Source organism: Cephus cinctus, unplaced genomic scaffold (assembly GCF_000341935.2).
Source record: "Cephus cinctus unplaced genomic scaffold, Ccin1 Ccin1_scaffold1312, whole genome shotgun sequence".
Taxonomy (NCBI): domain Eukaryota; kingdom Metazoa; phylum Arthropoda; class Insecta; order Hymenoptera; family Cephidae; genus Cephus; species Cephus cinctus.
Window position 1 is genome coordinate 54,653 of NW_014333738.1, and position 24,950 is coordinate 79,602.

Sequence of the window (24,950 nt, forward strand, 5' to 3'; positions counted from 1 at the left end):
GTCTTTGGAATGCGTATAGGATTCTGTAGAATTCATTATGGTTCAAGATGCTGTAGGTAAATATAGTTATTAATAGCGATTCTTTTAATTCTCATTGATATTGGGGGCGATGCCTGTTACGTGTTATGTGGATTTTGAAGAAAAATATTTTCATGTGAAACAAAAAAAATGGCCAGAGATAACTGTTGAACTTTGCGGGAATCGCGGGTATTTTGGGAGTATAAAATAAATTGCAGTATCGTTTACTTTGAAAAATTTTATATATAATGTAAATATAGGAAAACGTGTTTATAAATCACTTATTCCGCGAATGTCGACGAATATCGTAGCATAAGTAGATTCTTCTGTTTAGTGATTAAATTTATTGGAATTACAGTTAGGAATGTAATTTGAATTGTATCATAGGAAGGAATTGAACTTAACGGTATTTCCGATTTTCTTAACGTTTCTCACCTGCTGTTTTTATTAGAGGTATTGAGGTCTTTAACTTGTAATTATTTTAGTTCTAATTAAACGTTCCTTATGCGTTGCAATTAACAGTACCATGCAAAACGACCCGGTTATTATTTTAATAATTAATATATTACATACTTGATAACCATATCGCATTTGTATTCCATCGCAAAATAGATACACACAAATTTACCAACAAGTAGGATTCTCATAAAATCGGCTAGTTATGTAATGTTGTTCTGTTGGTGGAAAACTGAGGACGCAGTGCGTTTGATTCGTTAGTAACTCATTTCATCTCCACCATTAGGATCAGCATGATCGTAACTTATCAAGTACCGGGTTTAAATTCAAATGTTTTTTGTAAATTATTGTTACTCAATAATTTACCTTTTGACTGAAGAGAATCGTCATGAATATATGAAGGAAATTGGTATGACATAATTATCTAAATGCTTAACAGTATTCTTAACTTTTACCAATTTAATTCCCATACATCACTTTGTTCTATTAGATGATGGATGTACTTTTTCGAAAAATCTGTATAAAGAAAATACGATATACGAAAACGAAAATAGACTATGATAAAGATACTCGAAACAAGGTACCCTAGCTATTCGTAACAACACAGCTGATTTTCGTCTACAAGGGCGCCAGCCGCGCCAGTGCGTCATAATTCGAAGTGTCCGAGATTTTTTTTCGGCAAATATCATTTTCAGAACTATGTGATTTTATAAATAAGATTAATTGTCATTAAAATATATGAATACTGGAGTGATGGCAGTACTGATAGATACGTTATTCGGCCTTCTATTGATTGTTGAAGACTACAATACATGATTCATCACGATCTACAAGGTTAAGTTATGCTCCAAATCAGGATATTAAGGGGGCATCTTATGTTGCAATGCAAGAGGTTGCTGTTGAATACAAAATACTTTAAACAATGTCGACAAATCGTTTTATCAAAGCACCTGTTGTTCAAGTCAAATATCGAGCTGCCTTTAATACTAAGGGCCAATCGAGCAGGTAGCGAGGAATCTGATGAATTCTTACAAGAAATGAAGCATTCTCCAATTATACAATTGTTGGATGAAATTCATAATCCTAAACGTTTTGAAAAATTAAATTCCTCTGATGTAATGATGATGCATATAATCAAGTGTGAAACGTTATCCACATTATTCTCTTTTGTACGAGAGAATAGTCATATTTTTAATGCTGCCCATGTATGTCATGCTCTCTTGATGACCAGAGAGCTTCAAAGGAACAACAAGGAAGCTCGTAGTCTATTGTCTGAGAGTAATTATGATTATATTCAAATCTTGGACTTAGTATCACATCATAATAAAGAATTTACTCTGGATGAAGTAACGTGGTCATTACTTGCAATAGCTGCGTCAGAAGTTCCTGTACAGAATGAAACCTTCCAGCTTCTGCTTTCTCGTTTTCATGATTATGTGGAAAAATTGCAAGATGATATTCCTCTCATCAACCTAGCACGCTATTCATTAGCTATTCAGAATTTTGCACTGGAACATTGGACATACTGTATCTCTCTGCCAATATTCAACTTGGTTTTAAACAAACTCCGTATGTATCTGTGGTTCATTTACTATTTATTCCAAAAATACCAGTTTTATGAGATCGCTTAAAATATATTTCTTATTTTAATGATTTTTTCTTATTTAGATGGATGTACAACTGCTGTAGATATGTACTTGTGTACTCTTTGCTTAAACATTCAGCGTGAGCTTGTAACAGATTCTGTCCTGTCCAGTTATCAGATGGTTGTTCAGAACTTGTTGAATAAAAATAAGTTACATGCTGGTAATTCAGATATTCTTCTTGCAATCTTGACATTTTTAAATCGTCCTGACTGGAGACTTCAGTGCAATAATACCATGAGGAATATTATGCTTCAATTTCATGGAAAGGTTCATCTTTTAGATGTAAACATACTTGTCGAACTCATCAAGGTACATACTGAATGCAGTATCTAATAATTCATTCAGATAAATAAAATAGCGTGTAATAATCGAAGAATTTCTTTAATTTAGATATTTTCGAAGTTACAAGAGCCATCCTGCCTATTAGACGAATTCCAAAATAGCGCATTCAATTTTTTAAGCGAGAATGTGAGCACAACAACAAAATCATCCCTAGCTCGTTATTTAATTCCATTTACATTTGGCCCTTCGCGTCAAAAATTTCAAAAGCTTCTGAATAAAAACTTGCACATTCAATCAACTGAAAATGATATATCAGTTCAAAACTTTGTAAAACTCTACCAGACCTTCAAAACCCCTGTAATCAATACATTTTACACAATTTGGACAAAGATGCAATCGTTAATAACGTCTAATAATCCAGAAGTTATTGAACGACTTCTCCAACTATGTTTCAGGTAATTTTTCATAGTGTATCAATGCATCAAGTGAAAGTAAAAATGATAACACTCTGTACTTGATCATTTTTAATAATATTTCTCCAGGTATTATTATTAGTCTTATAAATCAAATTCTTCAATGCTCTAATTACTTATGATATTTTTACAGTTACACTTATTACGTTGATCGATACAGTAACCTTCATCGACATTTAGGTTTCGAGAAGGAAATGTTAAAATGGCTTATGAACGATTTGCAAAATGGAGAGTGCAACTTTATAACTTGGAAATGCACGAGAGCAACTGGTTTTACACTGGCTTATTATCCAACAAATGAATCAAAGGATGCGATTCCTGATATCGTCATTGACAAACTACTCTCATTCTCAGAACAATACAGTGTCTTTCACTGCTTCTACATTACCCAATGTCTCAGGTAGCCAGCGTAGATAATTCATACTTAAAGTACAGATTCGCTGCGTGTCTCAGAAATTGATTTCCTATTATATTTTATATCTTAGAATAGCTCGAAAGATAAGAAAAGATGAAAAGAAGTCGACCAAATTAATCAATCAATTAAATCAAATTGATCAAATGCTGGATGAATGTATGGAAAGATTATTAAAAAGTGAAACTTTAGATGTGACGCACGTCACATTACTAATGCGTTGCTGTGCCTATAGAGAATTCGAAAAAGAAAATGAGTTCTTTAAAAAAATCGAGCAGAGGTAAAATTATATAATAATCTTACTTAATTAATCTTCAACGATATGAATTAATTTCACCATACGTTTTTGTAGAACAAAAGAGACCGATAGTAATATTACATCCCAGATTATACGAGAAGTTACATCTTCCATAACTCAAAATCAATATGTACTGCCACATCTTATAGAGAAGGTAGTGAAGTATATTATAAACAACAGAGAATATGTCCTTGCACAAACTGTTGCTTACTTTACAAATTCTTGTTACACACTTGGCTATACTCCCAAAGATATCACCGAATTTACAGCCGTCGTCAATGAGATAATTTATAGGTTCGTACTATAAATAATAAATATATTAAATAAATGCGTTACCGAAAGACTTTCTTTTTTTAATTTTTATAGAGAGCGCCATAGAATAACAGGAAAGCTCATAATTGAGACTGCCCTGACACTCTGCTACTTTCAACATTTGTCGAGCGATTTGATACGTTTCATCTTCACGATGGATTTTCTTCAGGCACTCGACGACGAGATTATTCTGAACAAGGCACATTTGTCGTATCCCAGTAGAGTACGAAATAGTCTCATGAAATTAAATCGTGCGGTATGTATTGAGTTTCCTGAAGAGGATGTACCCTGGTTCCACAGGAGATACTGCGAAGAAGAAGCGACTAGGGGTAAAAGTCTTTAAATAGCTAAAGGTTATGGCATATCCTCCCTCTGTTTCTTATATAATTCCTAATCATTTTTCTAGACTACAGAAATCCGAGAATTTTCCACAAGGAAGTTGATCAAACTCTAGCAGCGTTGGTAGATGAGAAAAATATTCGTGTTAACGCGTACTCTCCTTATTACCATAAGATAGACTTTCTGGTGCAGAATAAAGAAAGTAAAAAGAACTTCAACGACAGAGGGTGAGTATAATTCGTCCAGTTTATTCTACCAATGTATCGTTATATTCGTTTTTTACACGTGAAGTTATTATAAAGTTTAATTTTCTACATAATCTATATGAGCTGGATAAAAACATGAACGATCTATTTACTGAAATATATTGTATGTACAATCTTTAGTTACTTATAATCCTTAAAAATATAAAAATACAGGTGAATAAGAGTGATCTTGAATCTCGTGTTTTTCTCTTTTTTTTCTAGGACAGCCTTGATCTTACATGGGCCCAATTCGTTCTCTAATAACGGAACCTATCTAAAGGGAGTTTATGAAATGAACAAGCGTCAGTTGCAGATACTAGGATATAACGTCATCACTTTAAATCATTACATATGGAATTCCATGGCTCTGTCTGAATCGAGCGCGAAACTGAAGTACTTGTCTGACTGCCTTCAAGGAAAATCTGAAAAAGCGATTTGAATTAGGTGCAAAACATTTGTGGAAACCTCCATTGTACCAAATAAATTAGTTCAATTGTTCATCGTTGAAATTTCTCTATACCCTTAAATGCTTTTTCTAAAGTTTATATACAATTACATTCCCATTCTATTTAATCCTACTATTTCCCTAATTTTTGGTCGGTGTGATGGGCTTTCTATTACAATAGGAATTCCTTTCTTTTTTGTTTTCTATATATCCTTTTGCATCACATTTTAAGTATCGAGTGTTCAAGTTCTCTCCAGTCTTGTGTTGTGTTCTCTTTTTTTCTATAAAAATATAATATATTCACGTTGAGTTTTTAGGAACGTTAATTGGTTCTTCTTCTTCTTGAGTACTAGAAATCAGCTCATTTATAATCGAACAGGAACTACTGGTAGAAAGACGATTCTCCTCAGAAAGCTCGGGAACTTTAAGTTCTTTAACTTCCGGCGCCTTCTCGCCAACCGTAAATTTCTTTAAATCCAAGTCAGGTGACGGTAAAATTTCTTTCTTATCAAATTTCTTGTTTATGCATGGGACGAATGTTGGTGGATGTACTGTCGAAGAATTCTCTTCCTCCTGTTCCCCTGTACAGCACTGGGGAGAACTACAACGTCCACTTTGACAGGGGATTAGACATTCCAGTTTGCCTATTTTGGGCTTCATCTGATTGAAAAAACAAAAAATAATTTAAGAATGAAAAATATTCCTCGTGTTAAAATTTATTGGATACTTTTTTTTCAATAAAAAGTTTGAATCAATAAATATTTATTGTTTACCTTATCAAATTCAGGTTGAATTGTCACTTGCGTTATGCCCATTTCGTTGAAGAAGTTTGTCACTTGGTCAGTAATACTCGCATAAACCTAAAACGTCATTCAATCGTTCTCAATTAACATAGGTTAGTCCACTGACTTATCATGAGTACATATTGAATATACTTTACCGTGGGATCCATAAAGATAATATGTACTGTCGATACAATTTTCTGTCCCGTAAGCTGCCAGACATGAAAATCATGAACATTCACGATCCCCGGAAAGGCCATCAGAAGTTCCCGTTTCAAGGCATCGATATTCATATGATTTGGTATCGTTTGAAGTAAAATATATCCAGACTCTCTCACTGCAACAGAAAACAACGGGTTCAAAGGACTAATGAAAATGATCATCAAATCTTTCAGTACTAAATCAATAAATATCTCAAGGATTCTCACTGTAAGGATAACTCAGCATGAAGAGACACAGCGCAGAAATAATAGCCAAGACAGGATCGAAGTACTTGGCTATGTCTCCATCCGTAAAGTAAACCAGAACCGCTACCAGGGTGACAAAAAAACATCCCAAAACGTCTCGACACATTTCTCGAAAGCCTTGGCTCCTGGGCAAGGCCAGGGGACTCCAACGACTATGCCCAGAGAGTTGCTGTTCGCCGTCCTTCGCAGGCTGTGAGCTCACGTTCCTGAAAAGTCACCGTAAAACAGAATAAGACCGTATATCCTTCGGAGTCCTTGACAGCGATATTAATGGACCGCAGAAAAGGGTAAAGTCCATGGCAGTAAGAAAAACACTAGTACAATTGTTCAATGAAGTATGGATAATCGAATAACTAAAATAATTAACTTAATTTCTTACTTTTTAAAGACGACGTTCCCGTGCTTGGTAACGTGAAGAAAAACACCCTGGTTAAACGTATAGCCACCTATAAGGATGTAACAGAATACGTTCAGCAATATTCCAGCAGCTCCTATACAGAATACCGGAACTACGTGATGTATCGCATCTGTATGATCAATGTGCACTAGGGTTTGCAAAGCTTCTACGACGAGGGAGAAGCAAAAGGATGCATGAAGAACGCAGCATACGAGGATGATGACTATGTCGATTCTAGCCCAGCCAAAAGTATTTTTCATTCTTCTATCGGACTTTGATGGCTGGTTAAGAGTTTATATTAGTGAGTAAACAAATTTTTAATTACTTTCTTTTTTTTTCATTAATTAACTAATTACCGTTGGTCTACGTGGCAATGATACTGATGTTTCTTTACTCTCATCGTTAATGGATGTCGATGAGTTTCCTTGCGAACTACAGCTATTACTTTCCAGTTGATAGCGATCACGTTGCTCGTACTGAAATAAATGATTTGGACTGTTAAAAAATCTTAATTAATACATTGACAATGTACCGAACGAATAAACTATCCTAGTTCGTACGATTGCCACAAGCTAATTTTCATTAACACTTCAATACTGTACTTTTAGTGAATGGAAAGTACCTTTATCGAGGCTATACATCCAACCAGAGCGACAATATTACAGAGCATGTGATAAGCATTGAGCAACAGTGTCAGTGCATGCGTAAGGTGACTGGCTACTAGTTCCACGACGAAGAAGGCCGTCGTGAAGAAGAGCACCACATAGAGTTGAACGGGCTGCAGACTGCGAAACCACTTCTTGACTGCCATTGCTATTGGTTACTCGAACCTTGTTCGATTCTCCGTGTCGAAAATTCCGATGGAATTATCCACGGAGGACGAATGGTTAAGTACAGAATAATAGGAGGCTTGATGACTACCGTCCGGCCACTATTCACTGGATAGAAATCGTCATTGTGGTCATTCAGTGATTGCCTGTAACAAAAGCATGCAGCTGCAGTCATTGTTGTTGTTATTGCCAATTTTTATTTTCAAAATCATTGATACCGATATACAGTTTCATTTAAAAGAGCTAGTCGGTCAAAGTAAATATCTGCTTTATGAATAATAGAATGAGCTTTTTTCCTTGGGATCATAAATCCTGTTCACCTACTTTATCAAATCGTCATTGTTACCTATCCAGGCCGACGTTTATCCATGTGTTTATTGTTTAAATTATTTTTTATTATTTTACAATCCTCCTATATATACTGTACCTATACCTGTTATGTTATTAGACTACTCTTCGGTGTCCTATAAACAAAACTATTTGTAAAACCACGCATAATTTCTTTCTAGATATACTTCAAGAGTTCCTCTGCGACAATAGTCGATGAAATATTTTGAAATTTTTAGCAAATTATTATGTCAAGATGATAAGTCCATGCAGCGAGTCATGGCTGTCTTATGAGACAGATTAAAGCCAGAGATAGTTGGAAAATGAAACAAAGAAATGTATAGGAGGATGACAATCATATCTTCCCAGGTCAAAGTTCACCTTTTCTTTGTTGTTAATATGCCATTACTCTTACTTTATTAAAATCCATTTATGGATTATCATTGTGTAGTAGAAGTTGTTCGTTTATCTTATTTATTCAATTATTTTAGGTACACTCTCCAACTGTACTTGACCTTCGGCGTTATCAAATTTTCACACTATCCTGGAATTATGATTCAGGAGGTCTAATTAGTCTATACCGCTTCTAATGGCGGATATACAGTCTGGACAAATATAAAGTGGATAATGGTAGCTGGCCATAAGAGAATAATTCTCGTTGCCAACAACTATCAGAGCGTTAGTTGCTAACATCCGCTCCCTAATAGCTTCTCATTCTCGCTCTTATTCAAGTTTATCCAATACAGCTTGCAAAATCTATAAAAAGTCATAAATCCCATTGTTTTCAAGTAAGATGGAAATACGTAAAAGAGAATCAAGATATTTATGGCATGTTAATCGGATGAATCTAATCTGATACACTGATGACCCAGTTTCCATGCAACAATCATATCAAATGATAATACCTACTGTTGCGTGAAAATCTAAAAATGTCTAATATTTTTTCTTTCAATTATAATTAAACAGCTGACTCTTTCTGTCATAAGGGACCCGATTGCAATGACCTTCTTGCACGAATGCACTAAGGCTGCGCTCTCGCAAACCTTGATTACACGAAAAATATTAATTAGGAGCACCAATCGACGGTGAAATCTGACTAGATTGACTAATTTTTCTTTTTTTTTTTTTTACAAATGTTCTGCTTAACTTACTAGGGCGAATTCGAACGCGGAAAAACGACAGTCAATTATCAACGAGCTTTTCCGCACCAATTAATTTTTAGCATGTTTCAGAACGCATGAATAATTTTTGTCCTTTACCTAAATACTTCATTTCTGACCCTCGGATTTATGGAGAATACCCCAAATTTGTCATCCACTACTTTTATACTGACACCATACAAATATAATACCTATGTTATATATAAATCAATACCCATAAGAAAAGCTACTGTGAATTTACTAATTTGAACAAAATAACTTTTAATGTTCATATTACTTACTCTGTAATTACTGCAGTCCAAATAATTGATATCTGCCACTTCTGATTTTAATTTTCACACTTATATGCCCCTCGAGACATCAATTTATCTCCAGGAACACGATTTGACTATATCAGCACATGAAAAAAAAAAAAAAAAACATTATAAATATATGATCATGGTATCAATATCAATGCTGAGTTTATTAGTCCATAAGATAATAATACACGGATATGTATATATAGCTACCCCTGATAAAATGAGCATATAAAAATATTTTCAAGAAAATTCTGTAATACCACCAAAAACAATGCAAACAGATCAACGAGTAAATTATCACGTATACGATAATCTCACTAAATCCAACAATTATTTTACAGAAAATTCTCTGACTGCTACTAGAAGGAAGCTACGCGAGGAGCTAAAATATACTAGGAAATAAGAAATTTTATGCACGAACAAAAATATACACCAAAACGCCTACAGAGAGAGACAACGTATTCCTACACGTGCCAAAAATTTTAGCAACGATAATCAAAGCTTGGTATATAGCGTTAAGAATTATTTTAAAACTAAAAATAACAACGGGCACGTGATCGGTGTCAACGCACTCTTGTTATATTATATTTATCCGTCCACGTAGCCTCCAAATCGCGGGAGATAATATTAAAAAGAGAAACTTTTATCTGAAGAAACTCGTATAATGTGTTAAGAGGTGAATAAAAGTCTATGCCGTGAACTCACTGACTGCCACACTTCCACTGGGAGTAAGTTCTTGCTCAATCGGTGGCTCGAGCGCTACTGACAAGAATAAGAGGAGAACATATAAGTATAGCAGTGGGTAAGTGAGGGAGTAAGTTCGTTGAGGGCTTTAAAGAGGAAGTTTCTCTCTCTCTCTCCCCCCTCCTCGCTCTCTCTTTCTCTCTCAGTAGGTTTGGGAAGGAATGACGGTAGTGTAGCTTATACGTTCAGTTACGATTTACTGCAATCTGCGATAAGAGACTTTATTCCAAGCAATTTTACATGCTAATCCTAAACTGAGAGCACGTTTGATCGTTTCGCTTTAGTGTTATATATATATATGATTTTGTCTTGTTTTAACTAATTGATCACTAAATATTTTCATTATTTCTATAACGATAATGGAGACACGATATGACGGATAACGATAGGTTAATAATGATAAGATACTACTATATCAGGAATATTATTTTATATTCATTGTAGATCATTCTGGCGAAATTCTATTTTATGTGAAAATTATCATGGACCAGTTTGTTATTAACAATTTCTAGACCCTGCCACGTCCTCCTAGACGCTTGAATTAGCTGTAAATGTTAAATTTGTCCTGTGACTACATTTATTTGATGTGAACAGGTGCATGTGGAATTAGGACAAGGGGAAGTGACAGAAGTTAACACTTAACCTATCGACAACTTTTTATAAACGTATTTTTGGCTTTAAAAGGTTCAAATAACCTGTGGATGGTAGGTTTAGTGTTAGTAATGGACTATCGCAAGGTTCTAGTTTGTCGTTGATACATTTTTTCATTAATGAGGTACTGAAGGAGTAACGTAAGAACGTAATAGTTTGTTATGTTGTAATTAGGATGAATCCTTGGAAAATGTCAAATGAAATATTATCGATGGATTCGAACAATGAGAATCCAATGATATTTGTATTATTGAAAATGGTACGGTTATCGGTGACTAGAGTGTTCTTTGCACACGACGCCAAAGATTGAAGAGAGTGAAAAATATTCTTCCTGAGGAAGACACCCGTTCTTTATCTATCGACTGAGTAAAGTGGAATTCGATATCAAAACATGGGGGATTGTATTACGCTTAAACAATTACATCGCCGATAGGTGCTATTAATTAATGGGCGCTGAAGTAATGAATTGTGTCATATTATGGGATTTGGGAAAATTTCTGCAACGTTAGTAGATTAGTTTTTTGGCCTTTGTAATTGCCTTGGGATTACATGGAGAAAGTTTTCGTTATGCAAAGCATTAATTGTGTGAAGGAAGAATTATATGGTTTCTTATGCCTCTGATTAAAGAACAATTATATAATTTTCTTACTATGGATTTACTGAGTTTGGATTTTGATTCGTCGAGTGGACAAGTCGCTGCGGAACCGTTGGTTTTCATAAAGAAACGTGTCTTTCCATATCGTTTCATCAAAAAGATGATTATCCTTTTTCGTAGACTGCCGCTAGGATTGTGTGCGCTAATGGTGCCATCTGTGAGCAGACTGTGGAAACCAGTTGAGGAGATACTGTTAGATTCTTATTGGTTCGTGTAGATCACGCTAGATGGCAGGTTCCTCTGGCGAATAACAAAAAGAACTATTCGCCTCTTGAAATTCAGTCAGTCTTCTTTTATAAGTCGCACGAGTCATGGCGATTCCGTATGGAAAATTTCGGAAGAAACAACCGTGATACGACACCTAATCTCTATTGTAAGAGTTGCGTAAATTTCTGCAAAGATTTGTTTAGTTAGGATGAGTTAGTTTACGTGAATCTTTGGTCATTTTTTTTCCTGTTTATGCAATTTTGAGATATCGAACTGTCTTGCGTTTACATCGGAACTTTTAACCATGGATTTTGGGACACTATTGAGTGTCGCTCAAAAAAATGAAGGCAGTAAGCAGGTAAGACAGTCTTTATTTCAATTCTTAGATCTTATTGTTGTTGTTTCAAAATCTTTCGTTTTTAACGCTTGTATTATCATTTTGTGAAGGAAAAAAAACCATTGAAGTTTTTGTCCTCGTTTCCAGAACGTTCGAAATATCTTTTTTTATTGTATCTGTTATTTCATTTTAATAGTTTTAAGCCTTTTTTTAGTATTGTGACCCTTTGACACCGATTCAAATTATTAACAGTAAGCTAAACTTAATAATCTACCATAGACTATGTTCCAATATTAGTATTGAAATTTTACAACGTTGATAGATGCTGAAATATTTATATATTATTTTAAACTTTAGGTTCAATATATCTCTTTTTTTTGTCTGCTTGATTAATTATGACAGTAATTGAATTCATATTCAATTGTTCTATCATCGAGATGATTAGTGGTACTAAATGGAAAATTCTATTTTTTAAAGCCTATTGCGTGCTACCGAACCAAATTTACACCACCCAAGAAAGAGAGTAAACAATCAAAGAATTTATCTGAGAATATCAAGAAATTTCTTGCCAGAAAAGAAGAAGAGGAGCGTCGAAAGGCTTCTGAGGAAAAAAGGAAAAAAGAGGTATTTTCACTATTACAATCAGTAGAATATTCATTATGAGGAATGCTTCTAACAGTGATGATTATTATCTTTTTTTCCAGAATCTCTTGGCCTTGCGTGATCACAAAACTCAAAGCAGAATAAACAAGCATTTAAAAGTTTGCAAATCTGCCAATAAATCTGTATTGGCTGATGCTATCGACAATGAAAACACTGCTGTCACTATGGCAGGTATGCGTCCAGTTTGCGTTCATTATAAGAAAGATAAAGCATAATGGATGCTCTTAACTCTTGGAACAAATTCAGTTAAATACTCAATCAAATTAAAATTTCGAATCCCCAATGTTCCAATTATAGAGTCTCCAGTATGTGCGTAAGAACAAGTTACACATAGTGTATTAACAATAAAGTTCCAAAGTAATTTTTGAGGTAAATGCTCTATAAGAGTCTAGTATGTAATGGGCAGTATTTTTGCCCACAGGTCGTAGTTTGTCGCGAGAGATACTACGGTGTACTTTCCCGGCTTCTGTTAAAGTGGTCGCAAGTGACGCGGTTTGGTTGATTCTCATCATGGAGAGGGATTCTCAGGGACTAAGGTCAGCCACCTATTTATAGAGTAGTGTAGCGGGCATATTAATAAAAAAAAAACAAGGTTGCATCCTTCATCTTCGATTTTTCAAATAGAATTTAGCGGTTTGTTAAATTTTGAAAGTACTGTTTCTCTTATTTCAAGCAGCACAGAAACTTTGAAAATGGTGGGATGAGGATACAGCAAAGTTTAATTTTCTTCAGCACTTTCAAAGCCTCTAGTCAATAAACTAAAATAACTCAAAAGTCAAGAATTTCTTAGTAACCTGAGTGCAGCTTAAATTAACCCAATTGACTTTGCTACGCTATTTGTTTTAAGATTTTGGAACTTTATTGTTTTTACATAACCAGTTGCTTGGACGATATACGATAAGAGAGGCATTATAACTTTGAAGTACAAAGCTTTGCATGACTCACCATTGTAATTGGTTATAATTCATAACCAATTAACAAATACGTATTACCTAGGACCATCACAACCTGATGAGGACGATTACGGATACGTCTCGCAAGAGGCTTCCGCTTTTTATAACCAGCTGATGAATAAATACAACAATCTACCTCCGGAGAAGCCATTATTTAGTGACAGTGGCAAAAGAACAGTGAAGGACATAGCATCTACAAAGGTCTGAATTCAGATCATATGAATACCTATTAATTGGAACATATTACATTAATAAGCAGTCGATATTTTATAAATAATTTTCATAACAGGACAGAGTAAAACAAGCATTGAAACAGAAGGAACTGGAAGACACTTTGGGTCATCGAAGAAAAAGGAAATCTTCCAGCTTAACTGAGAAGGAAACTGAGCCAGATGCGAAAGAGAAAGCATCAGGAGATAGAGATAGAGATAAGGAAAAAGAAAAAGAAAAGGACAAGGAGGAAAAACCAAAAGTAAAAAAACGTCCCCCAGCTCCGCCACCAATAGATTTCGTCCAGCTATTAAAACTCGCCGAAAAAAAGCAGCACGAGCCAATAGTGTTGGAACCGAAGCCAAAGCCAAAGGTAGAGGAACCCGAGAGACTCATGACAAAGAAACAAATGAAAGAATATTTAAAAGAAAAGGAATGGCGGGAGAGGAAGGAGCAACGGGAGAAAAATCCTGAAAGCGCAAAGATTCCAGCTACGGCAAAAGCGCCGCCACCACAAAGTGGGAGAATACCGAAACTATCGAACGGAAAGTCATCACCGGAAAAGACAGAGAGGCCCTTAACAAAAAGCACAACTACTTCCTCCGTGAGGAAGCAAGCGGATAAGGAAAAGTCATCAACGCTGTCTACATCGAACTCCAAGAGTTCGGAAAAGGATCTCATTCAAGAGGAAAGAAAGAAACTCGAGGCTGTGAAGAAGGAATTGGAAGAAATTAAAAGACGCATCGAGGAAGAGAATAAGAAGAAGCTCGAGTTGCAGAGTAAAATTAAAAAGTCTGATGCATCTGCGCCATCGGCAACTAAATCTGTCAGCAAAACAACAAAGAGTAGTGACAAGCCGATGAATTCGTCTAAGGACGTTAAACCAAGACAATTGCCTCCAGCAGACGTGAAACCAAGACCATTCCCTCCACAGGATATAAAGCGACAAGTTTCATCATCGCAGGACGTGAAACCTCGACACTTCCCACCGCAAGATGTCAAGCCAAAGTCGTTGCCAGCCAATGGAAAAACGCGACAATTTCCGCCTGGTGACATCAGGCCCGTCAAACGACCATTGTCGCACAAAGACGCACGAAGGGGTGGACCAGTGCACAAACGTAACTAATACAAATATTTTGATTAGATTTATCGACTTGTAATGTTATTCTGTGTTTGATTTTATTTTTTATTGATTTATAACAGGTCGCATTCATGACGACGAAGACGAGTACGATTCTGAACTCGATGACTTTATTGATGACGGACCGGAAGAAGGTGCTGAGGACTATAGTAAATATATTAGTGAGATATTTGGTTATGACAAGAGTAAATACAGAGATTACGAGGATGACGATGACGCCATGGAGAGTAATTTTGCTCAACAATTAAAGGAAGAATACGTATCCACGAAAATTGGTGAGTCTAAATCGCTTTTGAATGTTTCAAATAATATTGTAATTGTTAGGTTTCAATTCGACGTGACTTGTTTTATCTGTTCACAGGAATAATGGAAGACTTGGAGGATATTCGCATGGAAGCTCTCGAGAAGAAGCGAAAAGCTTTGCTTAAGAAGAAATCTAAAAAGTAGTGCGTGATAATCGCATATTATAGATGCGTGTAAGAATGAGAGAATGGAAGAGTGATGCAGCTGTGTGTATATATATATGTATATATACACGCTATGATAAACATTTATTACATAAATATATATTTATAAAAGCGCTTGAGTGATGAAATATTTTCATATTTATAAAAATTGTTCCAGAATACCGCGCGAGAAGACAATACATTATTAGCGCGCGGTTTTCGTAAAGTTTTGTTTCTCTAGATTCTTGTCTAACGCACGGCTTTTTTTTTAATACAATCGATAGAGCTTTGCAAGGGAGGGGGTAAATGAAGCAAGGTGGAGAAAAAGAAATTAGGCAAACGAAAAGTAACAGACTTTACATTTCAGACTGTGATTTGCCTTGAGAAGTTTTGCCGTATACCTCAGTTTTTGACACGGCCATTTTATTTTTTTTATTTTTTGTTTGTTTATCTTTTCTGCTTTATTTGGTTAAGCAGAAAAGATATTGTCATAAATAAATACCTTCAATGTTCATCATCGATCAGAGAAAGATACTGTATAACAGAACGGCTAAGGTTCGAATTTATTTTAGCTACTTATTTTCCTTTAAATAGAAATTTTTCAAACCTCTTGCTCCATTTGATTGATCTGATCTTAAAATTGCTTAATTTACGTTTTGCTTCTGTAAAATTACAAAGAAACTGCGACGAATAAAACACTGCCGCTTAAAATATTCTTCGTCGCCTCTAAGTCATTATTAATAATTAATGAAGGAATAGACATTGTAAATATGCGTGCAATAAGCCAACGTATAATTACCAATTAATTGTTAAGTGATTTCTTTAAAAAATCGACTTTCGTCTAGTGTTTTCAAACATGGCTGTTAATTCGATCAAGCTCATAAATTGTCGGTGAACATTGTTAGTGCTTGATACAAGTAATTCTATAACATGATTAATATTGTTCTTGAGATACGGTTTATATAAATACATTACTATAATATTTCTGCTTTTGTTTGCAATTTTACTATCTGTCATATAAATTCGCATCGACGCAATTATCCTTCGGAGTGTGCCTTGAACATCAGTTACATCTTTGTAATAACTGCAAAAAGTCATTAATTCGCACAAACGATATTACTCGAGCTTAACTCAACAGAGATGCCACTGTTGCTTTTTACAGTAAAAGAAGGAAAGAAAAAATTTAATAAGAAGATCCTGTAATTGACTACCTAGAATACAGAAAGCGAATAAATCGAATATGCTTAAAAATATAATATTCCTTATGACATTAAACAATCAAAGTGAGCATGAGGCAAAACAGAACAGTGGTCCCAAACATATCTTTATTTAACACATTGATATTTATATTTAACACCTAACAATATTCTGTGCGTTGTATTAACCCCGTTTCGGGTGGCAAATATTAAATCATAATTTATTAATATCAAAAAAGCTATATTCATCGTCCATTGATACAGACGATTCAGTGTAAAAAAAAACTGTTGTCAGAATGTTAATTTCTATGGTGCCAAAAATGCACGTTTCTTTCTCTCTTTCCAAAATCCGCCAGCACACCTGGAACACACATCAATTTTTACGCAGTATATTGAAACAACAGTGCAGATGGCGTGCGGGCAGGCACTAATCTCTTGTCACCGTGCTGCTCGATAACCACGTAATAATCCCTGCCGTTGATGACGTGCTTCTTGGCGTACTCCTGGTGCTCTGCCACTTTCTGATATTGAGGCGGAGGACTCCTTTTTAAAAATTCAGATGGCGGTGCCGCGGCATACATGGGAAGTGCGTGTATCGTTCTACCTAGACGATCATTCTTCTTCTTCTTCTTCTTTTTACATTTGCAAAGATACAAGAGCTCGACAAGGAAGGCGACTGCCGCCACGGTGAACCCGATGAAGACGACTTTATAAGTCATAGTCAGATCCGAGTTTCTCAATTGACGTTCCTTGGATCCCAAATTCAAAGGGCATATTTCTGTCCCAGGTAAATAAGCCGTTGTTATATATTTCACTATACCGGACTCCACCAACGCTAAGATACTGAAACAAACCGAGTGGGTGGTTTTAAAAATAATTTTTTTTTTTGGACGAGCAGGAAATTAATCTCAAAGATTTTACTGTTTGTCCATGACGACATTTATTAGGCTGCCCAAGGGATACGCAAAGGCTCTTCTCTTTAATAAAATGTGTCCTGGCATTATTACATATGTGCAGCGTTTACCTTCATCGATCCCCTTATGACTTTTGTCTATGTAATCATAAAAAATCAATCCTTGAACAAAATGTTTTTCACCCAGGAACATTTTATCTGGAATGGTACAAAGTAGTTTAATTAGGATACCTGCAGTGATATCTTAGGTAAGTATATTAAAGGGGTTTTGACATTCTTTTTTATTACTTTGATCAATGTGACGAATGACGGTTGAATATGATTTATTTCGTAGATCCACGAAATGACCTTTTCCTTTGCTGGTCGAAAGATTCAGTGGTTGCAACTCGTTACCCTGTTATGTAAGTGACAAATTTAATCTATAGAATCATTCTCGAAATAATCTTTATGATTAATGGGAAATCTCTTCATATCATTCTTCTAACCTCTGCCACTATCATATCCAATGCGAGACCTTTTTCTGCTACCCATACTTGACCTTTACTGGCTAAATCATCGACCGACTTGATCGGTAACGTAAACTGCGACAATGTCAAGAAGGCTGTGAGATTCGCAGTGTAGAATGACGTTAAAATTGTTATGAATATCCACCAGGTGGCAAACAGCAATCTGGCTGAGTCTGTTTTAATATGTTATTCAAACGAATGCGTGACTTGATTTTAAAAATTAATTACTTTCATAAAAAAAACGTTAATACCTGTTACTGGGGAGATTGTTGATCCTTGCTTAAGCAATGCACCATAAACAAACCACATACAAGTCGCTACGGAGTAACGTTCTGATTTTTCCTGTGAGATTTTCGATCTGTAATTAAATAATTTCAAATTATTATTACAATATTGTGTTTGTTTAGGTAACTTTTTTCTATAATACTGTCAGTCAACGAGCAAGGACCTTATGTAAATTAAAATATAAATTGTAGGTCCCACTATTATGACTGATATCAAAATCAGAATCCAGACTGTAGTGTCAAAAGGTGCCAAGAGCCCGGAACCTGTTGCTGATTCTTGAGGACGTTTCATGAGTATGGTCCATTCCATTTCATCTAAATAAGTACCGTATTTAACGGTGTTATGAGCTTCTGAGAGAACTGGTAAAAACGCCACGGCCATATCGACTTGCTAGAATTTCGCATATCAGCAATTAATTCAAGTAATTTTAATTAATTAATTGACCGGCACTTTTTACCTTTGTATAAAGTAATCCAAATACACCGGAACTTTCATCGCCCAATATATTTCTTTCTGGCAATATTATTTTATAGGTGAAATTTAATTTTGCTTGCATAAGATTGAAGATGTAAAATGCATGTCCAACGCCGACCAGACTACCGTTTACGAGCTTAGTGCCCGACAATGGCGGATCCTATAACCAACAATTGATTGTACCAGAAGAATTTTTTGTTTGACTCACTCCGCCTCGTAAACATAAAATACCAAAATGTGTCAAAAAAAAAAAACGAAATTTCAAATATCAATCAAACCTGTAACGTCGTTATTCGAAGTTCCGTAGGAAAATTATTTCTTGTCTCAGACAAATATGGCGCAACGGCAGAAAATACTTGATCGTCATAGCGGGATGGAATTTCTTTTTTGACTGCAAGAAAAAAAGGCCAATCAGTAATCGATAAAAGTTGAATAAATTTCAATATTTCAATCCAGAAAGATATTGAATATTTCAAGGCAAAAATAAAAATCCCCCTTCAATCACATCGATCGTCAGATCAATTTGATTCAATGATTAACTGTCATTGATTAAACAATTATCTAAATCTCTCTAGTGCCATCGTTTAATAATCCAATAACCATCGTAAAGTGCATGACTAACATAATAGACGTTACACTAACGATCTGTTATTGTTCTAGACATTTGAATTAATAGGTTATTATTTGATCGTTAATTCGTACCTTGGCTCGGCAGACAGCTGTTATTACTCGTAACATTTTGCAGAATCGAGCAAATCTCGATGAGCATCAATTCAAAGCCCGTCATTATCAATCCGGACTACATCCTATAAAATCCACAAGGTATAAACCACACCGAATAAAGTTTTTTCCACTATTTTTATATTTTCGAATTATTTTCCCTCCTTAAAAAACTTTTATCCGACAATTTAAACAGGAGTCTCCTTTTCCCGGGACCAGGTAGACAAACCGCTGTCCAAGTTGGAATCAATACTGATGGCCCGTGTCATACCCTTTTCTACACACCAAGAACTATCCTAACCTATATAGTATACTATAAGAATGGTGTGAGCACAACATAAATATGCATGTATATATACCTGTATCAGCATGAAGCCAGGGGCTCGAGCTTGAGCCATCATAATAATCGATTAGAATTGCTTCAGAAAGCTTCGCACGACTTAGTTCCAGCTGGCAAGGCTTATCATTATTTCTACGGTTCTAATTGCACTTGTGGAAATTATGAACACGCATTTGAATCTCCTAGTGGTGATTTATGGTAACGAACTTTCAATTTTAATGAATTCAATTGCACAGGGAAACACAGGTATTACGATAACGACGGTAGGTTTTATGATTTTTCAACGTTATTCAGTGAAGTATTAGGAAAGTCGTAACGTGAGATTAATTGGTGGTCATTAAAATTATTTATTTGATTTATTTCTATTCTGATCACGTATTTCCGCTTTATAAACTTTGAAATATTGAAGTATTAAAACGCTGTGGCTCGATGTGAGGTTATGGATGCGTTACGGATGTGCATTGTTTAATTATTCATGTAGAGTTGTAACAGCTCGATATGCATGACTATGAGCTAGCTTTAATTGCAGTTTTATGGTAGCGATGATAGAGTACTGAGCAGAGAGCATTTTTAAACTGGAGATAAATGCTCCCTTTAAACTGTGAACTTGTAGCTTGATTGATAACTATATTTCGTGTTTATCTATAACTGTCGTTATTATTTCACCTTATAAGTGAAGTATCGTTATTACCTTTTTTCATCTTTCTGCAATATTGATTGTAAGCGCATTCGTTAAATATATTAAGTAAACATTGAAAATGCTTGCTGTCGGCACACTTATCGATCATTCATGTTGCCAGTGAGTTAAGGTTTACGGTCACTTTCGAAGGAAATGCCATGTTTCGTATAGAGGAGGTGTTAAGGGAGAACATAACGATAATAAAAGAAATTCATTATAGCGCGTTTCCCCTTTGAGTCCCTTCAACGTATGAAAGATAAATCCAATAACTCGCGCCTCTCTTTACCGTTACCTCGTGCTAGTGGCTCCATCTAGCTTCGATAACTTCAAAGCGCCAAGAGGTGGCAGCGCCAGCGACATTTCATATGATACAACTCATAGAATCCTTGGTCTGGATACTTGACATGCTCGTATATTTTATGTCTCATGATCCTGATATGTAGAATATATATCTGTATATAGCATTTGAATAGGTAAAGCTTATTTAGTAGGGGTTCCCTCACTCAAACTTACGTGACCCAATATCCCATAAGATGTCCAATTACCATTCCAGTCAAATATAAAGGTTGGAAAGACATAAAAGTCGGTATAGTAGCCGTTGGTGGCATGATCTCGGTAGTACCGATTTGTGCTACTGGCGGCGCAGATGTTCCAATGTACACAGCTCATAATTAATTGCAAAATTGGGAAACAAGAATCGAAGAAATCTGTACAGCGCCCTGTAATTTCGTAACAACTAAAAGACCCACAATCTTTTCCACGTAAATTATGAGGAAAGTTTAACACTAGAAGTACAACAGTGCATAAAGTTTGACACGGAGAAATTGATTGGGTTCATAACACTATTTGTTTGCGATCATTTTTATTGAGTTTATCATAATGATTTCAATCGATACAATGAGTTTCGTAGTCATAACTGTCGTGCGCCGCGACGCCAAGGAACGTAAGTATCCGCCGGGCGAAGTTATCGTATCCAATATATTTAAATGAATACAAACACGTAACACCAAGCACGCCAAGATGACCGAGAAATAACGCGTGACTCATGAACAAGAGAAACAAAAATCTAACCCCAAAGAAGTAAGTCAAAAGTAGTGACAATCCAAAAGAAACAGTCTAAGTTCGTGTAACAAAATTTTCGCCCTCACGGCAATCGCGTCGCCGACAGTCCAAGCAAAATTCCGATATCGCCTGATCTCTCTGCAACGTGCTTGCAATAATCGATCAAATAAAAATAATAAATGCGCGCACGTTGCAGGAACGCGTAGCGTGCGAAAAATAATCGCAGACTGGCGTTACGTCTTTTCGTTCTTTCCTTGCCGTAACAAGAAGTCTGTTACGTGAACGAATACCTATCCAAAAGGATGCGTAATGAGTGATTGTAGGATGGGAAAACAAGAAACTGGGATTGAAAAAGGGGGGAAAACATTGTAAGGGAACAATATGAATATAATACTTTTAATACGCGTTTATCCATAAATGTTGAACCTTCTCATTCTTACAGTCCTCTCTCACTCACTCTCTCCCTGCCTCTCTCTCTCACACACACACGCATTACCCCTCATTCTCAACATATTATCTCGTTTTTTTCGTATTTTTTCTTTCTTTTTTTTTTTAATTAAATGTTAGGTAGTGCCCGGGCGATATACCCAGGCAATGCTTTAAGCTTCGCCCGGGTTACACCCTTTCTTCGTATACTAGCTGTGCCGAACGCACTTGTACTGGTCGCCATGGGCCGCAACGACTCGGCCAAACGGATTCTTCGCGGATTTTCGAAATAAAAATCGCTGAGGCGTCGCCACAGTCGGATTCTCATGAGCCTTAGACTTCCCGGTGGACACTTCATCAATATTCCTTTTGCTTTTATTTGACGTCTGATCGATTCCGCGAGGATCCGATCAGCCGATTGGATCCGCCTGCGACATATTTATTTAACAACAGTGTTTATCCCCCTAATTGTCCGTAGGACATCGACTCTTCGTATCTTCGATCTTTTATCGTCCGGATTCTTGCACGTGTTACTTGCTTCATTTTTTGTCTCTTCTTAATCCATCGAGTCCAAAACCCTCCGCGCTTTTCCCGTTTATACAATGTAAATGAATATTCCCAACTCTTACGTTCTTTAGGTTATCCTTCTAGTTTCTCCTCGATCGTCGCAAACGTATAATAATTAGTCAAAATCAATAACTCAATCGATCTCGTGATATAATTTCGAACCGATGGACAAATTGGAGGATACGAAAGAAAAGGTAGTGGCGTCATAGACACTCCCATCCCCTCTTTCGGTACGACTAATAAAATTGAGATGAAAAAAAAAAGATAAAGAAAGGTAAAAGCATAATACGAGGCGATAATAATAATAATATATCATGTAATAATAATAATAATTAATTAATTAATATAATTAATAATCACATAGTAATAATAATAGCAATAGCAATAATAATCGTATCTAATATATATATATAATAAATGATGTCCTTAGCCGTTACAGTTGCCTAGAGACTATTTTTTATCCGCATCATTTTTTTTACTTTTCATTTCTCTTTTATACCTCTAATATGTATAGCTACAATATATAATATTTTCATGTTGAAAAATCGTATACATCAGTGTTGTGTTGTGTAGCAGGGCCATTGCTTCGATTATTTGTTCCTTTATCTTTCGCCTTTTTCTTTTTTTTTTTTTAAATTAACCGCCATTTTCACTCACGTCGCGCATGTACACATCACGCGTCGCTCTCGTACGTCTCGGCTTTATCCCGCGTTCCTAATCTTTTATTGTTATCGTTTATCTCTCATATAGTTCTCGAGGAGGGGACGAAAGGATTCTGGAAAGGAATCGAAAAGGAAATCCTTATACCGGATAGGATATATATTTTCGTTCCACGGGATTAGGATAATACCTGATATTGAGGAGGTTAGGCTCGCGTCAATACCGGGAGTGTGTCTTATTCTGAGGTTTTCAGGCGCAGGTACGCCAACATTAAGAGTGCCAGTGACTCGATAATAATTTTTCAAATTGATTTTGCGTATACAGTGACGACTGTCGGGAGAAAAGAAAATGTTACAACTTTTTTACGACGCGGGACACGAACATGTCTCTTATGGCCGAAGAGATGGCTCATGGGTAACTACAGTGGCGCCACTCCCGGACTCGAGACGAGTTAAAGGTGAGTTTAATTTTCATTATACCGATTTTTAATTTCGTATTACTGGCCGCCACGTTATACCTCTTTCTTCTTCTTCTTCCTCTCTTAAGTATTCTCGTGGCGACGAGTATTCGGGATCACAGATAGTGAGGTGATCGGATTTACGATATACATATATAATAACTTTCTAGCATTCTCTTTCTCTCTTCGTATTGCGACGTCAATCTCCGGTTTAGTTTCGTGTTTTTTTTTCTTTTTTCGTTTTCGCATTAATTCTTAATCCTGTTTCATTTGTAAACTCGTGGCTATTAATTTTTTTCGTATTTCTGTTTTTTTTTCTCGCAATTGCGTCACGAAATTTCGCTCAAGAAGCTTCTCGCGTCTTCTAAGGATTTCACGGCGACAGCTCCTGAAAGCAAACAGCATATCCGCCACATGTACGCGCGTCCTTAGCGGTCAGGCCGTCTTCCCTGTTTTTTTTTTACTCTTTTGTCTATTCGTCTCACTTGCCATCATTGTGATCGCAGAAAGTTTCGTGACTTTCGCTCGTTATGTATATTTTCTTTTTGATACGTCACCAAAAACAATACAACGTACACGCATTCACTGGCATTCGCGTGGTCACGCACGCGTGCATATACATATATCTATATATATATATATATATACACACATAAATATATACCGGGTTTTTCAGCCCACATGCACCACCCGAATATAGTTTTTAACTGTAAAAATGAAATGAGCGCACTAATATAAAATAGTGCACGAATAATCCGGCATATATATACACGTATACATGGGTTCATATGAATGCACGCGTGTACAACAAATTTTTTGTCTTTAACAATTATTTCAGCATCTTCATTAAACGGGAAATTTTGGAAAGGCGCATCGTGACGAGCGCCAAGATGAAGAATGAAATAAATGAGGCAGAATAAGAATAGAAAGATAATACGTGAAAAAAAAAGGGGTAATAGGTACAATAGATAAACGAAAATAAAGCCTTGGACCACGAAAGATGCGAGTGCTCGTGTAGTTGGAGATTCATGTACATACATATACATAACATATGAAAATACGTGTCTGTCTAAATACGTTCCAAGACCGAAGATATGCAATAATTTAAAAATATATATATATAACAGTAGCGTAACAGGCGTTGTCGAGAGGATGGTAATTAAAACAATAAAAACGTAAAATTCACGAAATAAACAAAAAAAAAAGTTTAATTACGTAAAAAGATGTTTCATTGCCGGTTTACAATTTAAAAAATTATATATATATATATACGTGTATATATAATATGTGTATATAGATCGGTGGGAGGCAGGGGAGGGCGGATAAGGAAGGAAGGGATAAGCTTGAAATTGGAAGCGGACGGGAATTTTTCTTTTTTTTTTTCCTTCTTGTTTTTGGATTCACGGATTATTTCGCTCTCTACAATCATGCACACAATTTTTCAAAAAAAAAAAAAAAAAAAAAAAAAAA

General features: G+C 35.7%; 5 protein-coding genes across 9 annotated transcripts in view; 2 read left to right on the forward strand and 3 right to left on the reverse strand.

The window, feature by feature from the left end:
• Positions 1-351: 351 nt before the first annotated feature.
• On the forward strand, positions 352-4,981 carry LOC107272924 (FAST kinase domain-containing protein 1, mitochondrial). The gene is made up of 10 exons (XM_015750598.2): positions 352-883; positions 965-2,043; positions 2,143-2,429; positions 2,511-2,857; positions 3,009-3,275; positions 3,361-3,567; positions 3,640-3,879; positions 3,952-4,226; positions 4,304-4,463; positions 4,704-4,981. The coding sequence occupies exons 2-10, from the start codon at positions 1,317-1,319 to the stop codon at positions 4,918-4,920; spliced, it is 2,727 nt and encodes a 908-aa protein (XP_015606084.1). The 5' UTR covers positions 352-883; positions 965-1,316; the 3' UTR covers positions 4,921-4,981.
• LOC107272925 (zinc/cadmium resistance protein) lies at positions 4,465-9,981 on the reverse strand. Of its 2 annotated transcripts, XM_015750600.2 has the most exons (9): positions 9,894-9,981; positions 9,171-9,277; positions 7,195-7,548; positions 6,929-7,048; positions 6,555-6,853; positions 6,137-6,381; positions 5,867-6,045; positions 5,700-5,786; positions 4,465-5,586 (listed from the first exon to the last, which is right to left on the reverse strand). In XM_015750600.2, exons 3-9 carry the CDS (start codon positions 7,381-7,383, stop codon positions 5,227-5,229), a joined length of 1,479 nt encoding a protein of 492 aa, XP_015606086.1. In that variant the 5' UTR covers positions 7,384-7,548; positions 9,171-9,277; positions 9,894-9,981; the 3' UTR covers positions 4,465-5,226. The 2 variants fall into 2 exon arrangements, with proteins under 2 accessions (XP_015606086.1, XP_024946001.1); XM_025090233.1 differs by lacking the exon at positions 9,171-9,277 and having other exon boundaries at positions 9,894-9,955.
• A 1,531-nt stretch (positions 9,982-11,512) lies between these two features.
• LOC107272911 (protein SPT2 homolog) lies at positions 11,513-16,181 on the forward strand. Its single transcript, XM_025090218.1, has 8 exons — positions 11,513-11,611; positions 11,711-11,803; positions 12,260-12,406; positions 12,487-12,616; positions 13,442-13,599; positions 13,688-14,726; positions 14,812-15,024; positions 15,111-16,181. The coding sequence occupies exons 2-8, from the start codon at positions 11,750-11,752 to the stop codon at positions 15,194-15,196; spliced, it is 1,827 nt and encodes a 608-aa protein (XP_024945986.1). The 5' UTR covers positions 11,513-11,611; positions 11,711-11,749; the 3' UTR covers positions 15,197-16,181.
• Positions 16,182-16,503: 322 nt separating this feature from the next.
• On the reverse strand, positions 16,504-20,123 carry LOC107272912 (glutamate receptor ionotropic, delta-2). 3 transcript variants are annotated; one of them, XM_015750577.2, is made up of 10 exons: positions 19,649-20,123; positions 19,272-19,375; positions 18,848-18,960; positions 18,553-18,729; positions 18,259-18,485; positions 18,062-18,168; positions 17,790-17,983; positions 17,593-17,698; positions 17,313-17,502; positions 16,504-17,234 (listed from the first exon to the last, which is right to left on the reverse strand). In XM_015750577.2, the coding sequence occupies exons 2-10, from the start codon at positions 19,354-19,356 to the stop codon at positions 16,772-16,774; spliced, it is 1,662 nt and encodes a 553-aa protein (XP_015606063.1). In that variant the 5' UTR covers positions 19,357-19,375; positions 19,649-20,123; the 3' UTR covers positions 16,504-16,771. The 3 variants fall into 3 exon arrangements, with proteins under 3 accessions (XP_015606063.1, XP_024945987.1, XP_015606065.1); XM_025090219.1 differs by lacking the exon at positions 19,649-20,123 and having other exon boundaries at positions 19,272-19,619; XM_015750579.2 differs by lacking the exons at positions 17,593-17,698; positions 17,790-17,983; positions 19,649-20,123 and having other exon boundaries at positions 19,272-19,620.
• A 2,798-nt stretch (positions 20,124-22,921) lies between these two features.
• Positions 22,922-24,950, reverse strand: part of LOC107272914 (homeobox protein extradenticle) — a gene marked incomplete in the record, with an annotated part of 31,437 nt that continues 29,408 nt past the window's right edge. For both annotated transcript variants that reach the window (XM_025090220.1, XM_025090221.1), the window contains 1 exon segment: positions 22,922-23,891. In XM_025090220.1, coding sequence (XP_024945988.1) covers positions 23,736-23,891 — 156 coding nt within the window.